At 35.0% G+C, this 10,597-nt stretch overlaps 1 protein-coding gene across 1 annotated transcript; it reads left to right on the top strand.

Moving 5' to 3' along the window:
• The first annotated feature begins 391 nt into the window (after window positions 1-391).
• Window positions 392-2,729, top strand: LOC104230636 (uncharacterized protein At3g28850-like). Its single transcript, XM_009783496.2, has one exon. The coding sequence runs from the start codon at window positions 1,153-1,155 to the stop codon at window positions 2,416-2,418; it is 1,266 nt and encodes a 421-aa protein (XP_009781798.1). The 5' UTR covers window positions 392-1,152; the 3' UTR covers window positions 2,419-2,729.
• The last annotated feature ends 7,868 nt before the right edge of the window (window positions 2,730-10,597 follow it).

Raw genomic sequence — 10,597 nt, 5'->3', positions numbered from 1 at the left:
GTAGACCCCCTATCGAATTTTTCTACTTCGTACTTTGTTGAAGATGATGAAGATATCTTAACTCTAGATTATATATAGAAACCCGAACCTTGCTCATATTTTGACCACCTTCTTATAAAGAACCAATAAAGCGGCCCTCATCACCGAGGGTTGTAGTATGAATACATAAGATCAGTTCATCCTTAATTAGATCTATTTGATTCGTGTTATGAAATGGAAAAATCCTAGCAGTAATACTTTTCCCTTTAATAGGTCTTATGCGGCGTGAATCCGAACAAGTCGGAGTCCCAACCCGTATGCTGGTTATCAAATACCAATAGGAAAATCAAAAAAATAAAGTAGCCCCTCCACTTCTCTTCGTCTCACACAAAAAGAGGTTTGCGCATGGGGCAACTGAATTTGCCTAGAAGCCACCACAATCCTTTCTTTTCATTTTTTTGTTCTTGACATCTTGTATATCCACCATTTCTCTTTTCTTCATTCATATTATAAAATCAACCCCTCTCCAGAAAAAAAGGTTTGATTCATTTTTAACCACTCATTCTCATCCTAGCCTAGCCACTAACAGGGTCTTTTTTGGTTTTGTCCATTACCCCTCTTTTTGTACACAAAAGAAAAAAAAACCCACCAATAATCTTTAGAGAGATAGAAACATTGTTTTCAGGGAAGGAAGAAGAATAAAATAATAACTCCTGAAAAGGTTCCTTCTTCTCCCAAAATTCTCTTTCCCTGCCTATTTTTCTCTCTTTCTTTTCTTCTTATTCATAATCTATACGAGTTTTGTTTTTCTTAATCCTCTGATGCACTTTGTTTTTAAGGTATCAATTGATATGTGGCATTGTCTTCTTGTTGATATTTTTGTCGTCTCGTCAATTATGATAAAGCTGTTACCTTTTATAACCAATCCATTGATGCAGATTTTAGCACAGAACAGAATCTTCCAATCTCTCAATCTCTCTATCATTAATTAATCTTTTCTTAAATACTAAAGGGGTACAAATTATAATTATCCTCGTATTCTGAATTCTTGTCATTTTTATTTCCTCTATTTAGTTTCTTATTTTCGAACCCCTACACAATCCATTATCTGGCATATAGTAGCATTCTTTTTTTTCTTGTACCAAACTTAAGTTGTCGGTCAAATTATCAATAATGGGTTGTGCAACTTCAAAGCCAAAAGTATGTCAAAATTGCCATACACCATATTCCCCTGTACGTAGAAGCTACTCAATGTACATACCACATAAGAAAGATCATAATGAGAGTGAACAACATTTGGTTAATCTCACTTCCTCCACGTTAGGATCATTGAAACTTGACTCAATGAACCTGAGTCAGAGTCTCGAAGATGATCAATTTGCATTCGAAATCGACGACTACGATGCAACAAAGGGAAATAAAGATGAGCTGATGATTGAGGCAAGAACATGGTCCCAAATGATCAATGAAAAAATCCCAAAAGTTGTGGTTCCAAAGACACCAGTAAGAACACCACCAGGTGAGCCAGAAACTATTAATGCTTGGGAATTAATGGAAGGTCTTGAAGATATTACTCCTCTTAAACCTCATCTTGATCATAGTTTCTCTTTCCCTGTTTCTCATAATACAAATATATCTTGTTTTGATGATCATCAGCTTAAAGAAAATGGCGAAGGATCGCCGAAAATGCCTGATAATGAGTCTAGTTTGCATTCAAATGATACATTTATAGTGTCTGATTTTGATCCTGAAGTGATTTCTACATTTAGAAAAGCACTTGAAGAGCTTCCACCTGCTAACCCTTTTCATTTGAAGCCATTAATCGTCGAAGATCATCAGGGATCGGATGATGAGGCCGAGTCAAGAAAGGACTCGAAGATAGAAAATGGAGAAGTACTAACGGAGTGTAATAAATTGGTGTCTCGTGAGATGGAAAAATTGGTTATTTACTTCACGAGCCTAAGAGGGGTGAGGAAAACATACGAGGATTGTTGTCACGTCCGTGAGATTCTAAAGGGACTAGGCGTTAAAGTTGATGAGAGGGATGTTTCGATGCATTCAGGGTTCAAGGAGGAGTTGAAAGAATTATTGGGAGATGGATTTGCTAGAGGGGGATTACCAAGGGTGTTTTTAGGTAAAAAATACATTGGTGGAGCTGATGTAATACGGAGAATGAATGAGGATGGGAAGCTCGAGAAGTTAGTAGAAAATTGCGAACGAATAGAGAATGGTGATGGTGGTGGTGGGATTGGAAATGGAGTTTGTGAGGCTTGTGGAGATATTAGGTTTGTACCATGTGAGACATGCTCAGGGAGTTGTAAAATATACTATGAGGGAGAGCACGACGAATTGGAAGTTGAGGACGAAGAATATGGCTTCCAACGTTGCCCGGATTGTAATGAGAATGGACTGATAAGATGTCCAATTTGTTGTGATTAAGGTTCATCAACATTGTCCAATTCTTTCCTTCTTTTTAATCCTTTTTCTGGTTAATTGTCTTGATGTTAAGATAATTGTTGTATAGTAAGGAGTTTTTATTGTGTTAGGAAGATAATGTAGTTGCAGTATGATAAACCAGAAACCTATTCCAAGCTCCAGAGTTGTGTTAGACGAGAATGTCATGTAGTACAGTTTCCATGTTTCCTGGTAAAAGATAAGAACCTCATAGCATTTTCTCTTAGTGTAAAGCTTATTGCTCATACTAATGTAGCAAGGATTTTAATTTGTATACACAAGAATTTGTTAGTGTATTTTAATTTACTATAACAGGTAACATGCCTTATTTTCAGGTTACTAATTCGACTTTTATGAATGGTTTACCTGTTATTATCTTTTCGTACATGATCTATTAGTATATACCCCTCCGTTCCAGTTTATGTGAACTTATTTTTTTGGTTCGTTAAAAAAAAAATGACCCCTTTCTAAATTTGGAAACAATTTAGCTTAAACTTCCAATTCTACCCTTAATGAGAAGCTTTTATAACCACACAAATACTCTGGCATGTTTACTACCATATGTTTCAAAAGAATTATAGCCATACAAATATTCTAACTTGTTTAGGACCACAAGTTGCAAAAGTTTTCAATTTTTTCTTAAGCTTCGTGACCAGTCAAACAGGTTCACATAAATTGGAAGAAAGGAGGGAGTATAACTTAAACTCTAATATCATACTACATACTCTTAAGTTTCAGGTGGGCAATAATGATTTTTGACTGGTGTGTACCATTTTATGCCTCAAGTAGTAGTGGTATTGATTCAAGAATTGCATTTCCAAAAATCATCTGGTGCCAATTGCCAAATGCAATAGCAGGATTCTTTGCTTTGTTGCATAGTATAATTCTTTCACTCCCCGGCTAACAAACCTCTTCCTACTCTACCCATGATCAAAGTCACTTAGTTGGCGGACTCAAAATTTCAATTTGATGAGTTTAACTTTTAGATTCTTTACCATTGAACACATTACACGATTGAAATTTAGGTTCAGAACCAAATATTTATTGAAATTTTAGTGATTACATATATAATCCACTGATTATGTGCTCTAAAGAAATGGAAGGAATTAGTGCGGAAACAAAGCAAATTAATTTGTAGTATTACTAACACTAGCTTTGAATGTTGTCAAGTGCCCAAAAGTGACACAGACGGTGTAATCATTATGATTGCTTTATCCACATTACACTTTTCTGGGGTAATTGGCACTTTTACAGTTAAAGAATATAGTTATAAGTAAAGTTTTTGACAGAGAGATTTGGAAGTTTCCACTCTGATTGTAAAGAAAGAAGACAGATTGGAAAGCATAAAATCTGGGTTGTTGACAAGTTAATGTAATTCTTTTGATAGAAAAGTGCTAAAGTTAAGATTTTTTTAGCTTAGTCATATATTCTCCGCTGATGACATCTGCTTCACTGGCTTGCCTCTCCAATTTATAGCCCGTTTGGCCAAGCTGCAAAAATCAGTTTATTTTGGGAAATATTTTTTTTCAAAAGTATTTTTGGTGAGAAACAGTTTATGTTTGACTAATTAGTTTGAAAAGTACTTCTGAGCAGCAATTAGTGTTTGACCAAACTTTAAAAAACTGCTTCTAAGTGTATTTTTTCTCAAAAGTGCTTCTCAGAAAAGTGCTTTTGGAGAGAAACTATTTTTTCTGCTTCTCCAAAACTGCTTCTGCTTCTCCTCAAAAGCACTTTTTTTCCTTCCAAAAGCTTGGCCAAACACCTCAATTTTTGGCCAAAAGTGCTTTTCAAAAGCACTTTTGGCCAAAAAGAAGCTTGGCCAAATAGGCTATTAATGTCATCTCTGAAACAAACTCCGTCTTGCGTTTAACTCTCAACAATTGAGCTAAGGCATAATGAATAAGAGTAGGGGTGTACATAAGTCAGGTTAGTTCGATTTTTTCGAGGTTTTGTTCCTCGTTAAAATTTTCATAACGCAAAATATATAATTTGTGCTCCTCATTTTTCTTTAGTCTTAGTAAGATACAACTATATAAGGTATTTCCCAGGAAAATAATACAAAATGTGAGAGGATTCATGGTATTATACAAAAAATAATAAAATTATATAAAATAAATATTGCTAATTAATAAGTCATAATAAAAATAATCATAATCCAAAAGTACTAAATCATGCTAAAATAAGTATGACTAATAAATATTAATACATGACTAAACTCTAAAGAAAAATAAAACTAAATTATGCATTTTTACTATCTAAATCAATGCAAAACCAGAAAGTAGACATCCAACACTATTGTCATTTAGTATTGAATTGAATTTCTTTTGTTAGCATTAATATTGATTTGATTTTGATTTGGGCCTTATTTGAGTTACTAACATCTATGGGCTATAAAACTTATTGAGTCATTCAAAATTCTAAGTCAAAGCTTGAAATAATATTTTAAAAGATAAAAACTATGAAAAATATAAGAATATTTATAAATTACAAGAAAATAAATACTTTTAAAATTAATTACATATAATATTATATTGGTTTGGTTTTGGTTTGATTTCTTTTAGTTAAAATCAAACCAAGCCAATTATGGTTGGATTTTCTTTTTCAATATCAAGCCAAATCAAACCGAACCACTAGTCGGATTTTTTGCTGGTTTAACTCGGATAATTGATTTGATGCAATTTGTCGATTTTCTTCGTACAACCCTAAATAAGAATAGTAAAATTTCCACATTGCGCGCAGAATGACATGAAGAGGGTTCTGGGATACTGTAGTTCATGTCATGGTTAATTAAAATGTATGTTGCTATAACCTAGTTCATGTCACGATTAATTAAAAACCTATGTTTACTAGTATTAAAGGATGTAACCTAACAAATGAAGGTGAAAAAACATGAGAAAAGTAGAGACAACAAATATTAGGTGATTTCTCTCATATGCTATAGAATTGAAAAAGTTATGATAGGTTGATAATTAGCGTAAAATTTAATTTAAATTATGACGAATTTTCCAATTACATAATTTTAGTGGTAAACAACTGGTTTACCATAACTGGTAATACATGTGGACTTGATGGTAAAAGCAAAATGATATTACGATATTTAAGGCTACTTGTGACCCAAAATTATTGGTGCTTGGTCCATTTTTGTGCCATCAGACAAAGCAACAATTAGTATTGAACAAAATCAGCATTACTTACAATCATGAAAGCCAAACAAGATAAAATCCACGCACTAACATTTCCATTTCCTATCACGTCTCTCGCGTCAACTGTTTACACACTCACACATACTCTTTTGTTTGCTAGTTTTCGGTTCAATTTGTTCAATCAACTCGAGATATGTTATGAAACAGACACATCGATGATGATGGTCCAACTTGAGAATCCAATCCAATATTTTGTAAGTGTGAAAGAATTTGAGTATTCAATCCAATATTTTGCTTATAACATCTTATGTGACTAACTAAAATCATCCCTTAAAATGAATTTTTCCCTAGTTATATTATATTAGAAACTTATTTATTCCTACTAGAGAAGTTTTAACTTAATTAGTATTCCTTGCGTTGCACCCTATTTCATAGAAGTTAAAATAAAATGCAAATTTATGGAGTCGCCACCCAGTAATTAAAATGTATCAGGACACCTAAAGCAATGCTATGTTAAACTCTGATTATGAGTTATAAAAACGTATGAGATTCTAGGTAAGGATTCAAGTAATCCTAAAGGAAAGGGGTTAGACATCTTTTAGGATCCACGAAAATACATTTAACGATTTGGCCTAATTTAATTAAAAGGAAAATTGTATGAGGAACATCTAGTACATAGTCAACATAAGATGCATCTCGGAGGATGCATTGGTTCCCTAAGCTTGCTAACAGTTGCCAGGCTTCATTACATAGTAGTTTTTCATGGCATGGGTAGTGGATTCAAGTCTATCACTTTCCACAAAATCTATTACATCAAGAGGTGGTTCAACAAAAACTTTTTTACTGGACTTTTGTGCTTTACTTCCTCCTGCCACTCCAAAAACTTGATTGTCCCTATCTAGGATCCCTTTTGGTAGTTGATGGGCAATCCTATTCCCCTGCCTGAAAGTGTGCTGGAGAGTAACCCTCTGCTGGTGCATTGAGGACCTGCAATCATTAACAGTTTTGTTAAATAATTTATTATTGACTTGTATTGCCTGGATTAACTCTGAGCAGTCTGTCTCAATCTCAAGTGGGAAGATATTTCACTCCTTTGCTGTTCTTAGACCTTCTCATAGAGCTTTTAATTCAGTTGCTAGTGAGCCATTTGCATGTGTTAGTTTTGCAAAACCAACTACCCAGCTACCTTTTGCATTTCTGAAAACACCACATACACCACAATTTTGGTTATAACTATGAAAACTAGCATCCACATTCAGTTTGAACCAACCCCTAGAGGGTTTGAACCAATTGATTTTTATAAGTGATTTGGGAGGGTTAATAGAGATTTTTTCCGTGAATAATTTAAATTCAATGGCCCTTTGCAAAATTTGATAACCACTGATTTGGTTGGCAGTGTTATTGTGGTTATTACTGTTTCTATTAACCCAGATATGCCAAATGATGAAGGGAAAGAGGGTGTTCCAGTTTATGAAGTCATATTTAATAGGAAAGTTGAAGTCCTTTATTTGGAGAAGCCAATGTTTCCCATTTTTATTTATAAGGTGGTTCCCTTAAAGGTTGCTCCAGAGATTGCTGACAACTCTGCATTCAAGGAAGATATGCTCTATTGACTCTTCCTTAGGGCTTTTACAGATTGGACAGTTAGGGTCAATGTTTAGTCCAATCTGTGAAAGGTATTTCCTGCAAGGAATTCAATTGTGAAGGCATTGCCATAGGAAAAATCTAATTTTATTGGGACAGTCCAATTTCCAAATCCACTCAAAGTCTAAGTTAATGTTATTAGGAGATTCCAGCAGTTTATAACAAGAAGTAGTAGTAGTGGTGAAAGACCAAATAGGTAAGTCAATTGAAGGATCCTTTTGACGGATTTTTGTTTTGGTGATATTAGCTATCAAATCCGATGGGGGAGAGAAGGTTAAACGGTTTAAATTCCAATTGGTACTATCAAAGATATCTCTAATTTTTATGGAAAAATCTTTTGCTGAAGGAGGGCCTATAATTAGGTCCCTTAGGTTATCAATATTTGGAATCCAATTGGCCTCCCATAGATTAAGCTTGGAATGAATGTGGGGGGACCATATGATGCCCTTGGAGCAGATGTCCCACCCTTTGCAAATGCTTTTCTAAAGGAAGGAGGATCTATTCGTAGAGGAACTGTTGCAATAGTAAGAGATGATAAGCTTTGCCCAAAGAACTAGAGCATTTGTGAGAAGTCTCCAACTTAAACTAGCAAGAGTACAAAAGTTTTTATTAAGAGCATTATGGATCCTTAATCCACCATATTTTTTGGGTTGGCATATAGTGGGCTAGTTTACCAGGTGAATTTTCCCTTTCTCTATTGTACTACTCCATATGAAGTCCCTTTGGACTTTGTCAATCTCTTTAGGGTTTTCCTGGGGAGGAGGGTGCATTGCATGTAGTGGTTTGGGATGGAATTAAGGCATGATGCCACAAGGGTTGTTCTTCCTGCCAAACTAAAGAATTTCATTTTCCAGGATGCAAGTTTGGTTCTCATCTTATCAATGAGGAATTGGTAGTCCCTAGGTTTTGTGCTATAGTGAAGGATAGGGAAACCTAGGTATGTGCCAAAATTGTTACTCTTTTTAATACCTAACGAAGTTGTAATGTCACTGATGATTGAGTGGTTGCAATTTTTTGAAAAAAGTATTTTCGACTTAGTATTATTGATGCTTTGACCTAATAGAGAGCAAAATTGGGCAAGTCCATTTTTAATAGCTTGACAAGATTTAGCATAAGCTCTAGCCATTAGAGAAATGTCGTCAGCAAATAATAAGTGGGAGATTTTTGGACATTTATAACCTAGGGTAATGGGGTCCCAATTTTTGATGTCCACTTGATGCTCTATGTATCTAGTGAGCATTTCTAGGCAGAGGATAAAGATATAGGGGGAGATGGGGTCGCCTTGTCTAATACCTCTACTTGGTTGAAAGTAATTTGTAATAGATCCGTTGACTAAGATTGCTATTTTACTGGTAAAAATGCAGCTCAGCAACAATTTGGAGAATTTTGGAGGGAAATTAAAGAAATCCAGGGTGTAACGGACAAAAGACCATTCAAGACGATCAAAAGTCTTTTCCATGTCGATTTTCAGAATCATATGGCCCTGCTTGCCTTTTAGTTTATTAAACTTAGAAATCATTTCCTGGATGATGATAGCATTATCAGACGCTCTTCTATTTTTCATAAAGCTAGCCTGATACGGACTGATCAATTGATCTAGGAAAGGTTTAAGATGGTTGGCTAGAATCTTGGTGATTATTTTATAGATAGTGTTGCATAAGCCAATGGGTCTGAAATTTTTAATGTTGTTTGCATTATGGATTTTAGGAATGAGGCATAGAAATGTTTTGTTAATATTCGGAGGGATTTTCTGATTATTAAAAATATCATGACAAAGATTACTAACAGAATTCCTTATATGGTACCAATATTTTTGGAAAAAGAAGGGTGTAGACCATCTGAACCAGGAGACTTGAATGGTTTGAACGAGAAGACTGCTCTTTTAATCTCATTATCTAGGGGAGGGGTATCTAGATGATCTAGGTTAATCATATTACATCTGGATTGTGGATTTAGGGGGTTAGTCCAGGTAGAGTGAGAATGAGAAGAGGTAAATGCAGAGGTAAAGTAACTTTGAACATGAGGCATAATATGACTATGATCATTTATCCAGTTACCAGCCTCATCTTTGAAATAAGTAATTTTATTTCTTCTTTTCCTATTAGTGGCTGAGACATGGAAGAATTTTGTATTTGTGTCTCCATCATTAAGCCACATGATTCTAGACCTAAGTTTCTAGTAGTCTTCTTCTATTTTTAGAATATCATTGAACTCATTTTGAAGATCTAATTCTAATTTTTAAGGAAAGAGCTGGTAGCATAGCTATTAGAAGATTGGATGCCTTGGAGTCTAGCTAATAATTTTCTCTTCCTTCCCATGATATTCTTTAAAGTAATCACTATCATTCCAATTATTTTTAACAATAGTCTGAAATTCCAGATGTTTACACCAAAAGGTTTCTAATCTAAAAGGAACCTTATGAGGAGACCTATTCCTTGGAATTAATTCTACCAGGATAGGATTGTGGTCAGAGTGGGTTCTAGGCAAATGGATAATAGAGCTTTTAGGAAATAGCTCAATCCATTCCTCATTTCCGAAGACTTTATCAAGTCTTTCTAAAACAAGACCCTTCTTGTTGAGTCTATTATTTGTCCAAGTATATTTGCTTCCCTTGAAGCCTAGATCAACCAAGTTGCACTTATTTATTTTGGACCAAATGTACCTAGCTCTACTATCTTTAATGGGGTTGCCACCAAATTTCTCATTAGCGGCTAAAATGTCATTAAAATCACCACCTACTAACCAAGGTCCTTTATAAGTATTACTAATACTTTCTAGGTGATCCCATATGATATTTCTATTATGAATACTAGTACTAGCATAAATGGAAGTAAAGAGGCAGGGTTTACGTATATGGTATACCTCTATGGTTGCATGGATCTCCTGACCTCTTCTAACAACATTTTGAACGTTGATTATGTCATCCTTCCACATCATAACCATACCACCTGACTGCTCCTCCGAAGGAACTTCAATCATCTCAGAGAATTCAAATTCATTAAGCATGGCTACATGGTTGCCCATCCTTGTTTCCAACAAAGTTACCAAACACGACCTATGGGTTTCTAGCATCTCTCTAACATTTCCCCTGAAATTATCATTATTCCCTCCCCATATATTCCATATTATGAAATTAGTGGGTTGATTCATGGCTAAATTGGAGTCAGTGTTGATCATCTCCCCATTCTCCCTTATCCCCCCGCTTCGACACGGTTTCTCCTCATTGATGGAACTAGGATCATTGCCTTGTTGCCCACAGTTGGGTCGTGTGGAGGACGAATATCCATCGAGCATTTGTATAGGGCCAACGGGCAGCTGAGAACATATCTCTTCTCGTGACTCTTCGTGAAGAGAATTTTTTTTATTCCGTCTAGGTT

This window comes from Nicotiana sylvestris, chromosome 9, assembly GCF_000393655.2.
Source record: "Nicotiana sylvestris chromosome 9, ASM39365v2, whole genome shotgun sequence".
NCBI classification, from domain to species: Eukaryota; Viridiplantae; Streptophyta; class Magnoliopsida; order Solanales; family Solanaceae; genus Nicotiana; species Nicotiana sylvestris.
This window is presented reverse-complemented; position numbering and strand designations above follow the sequence as displayed.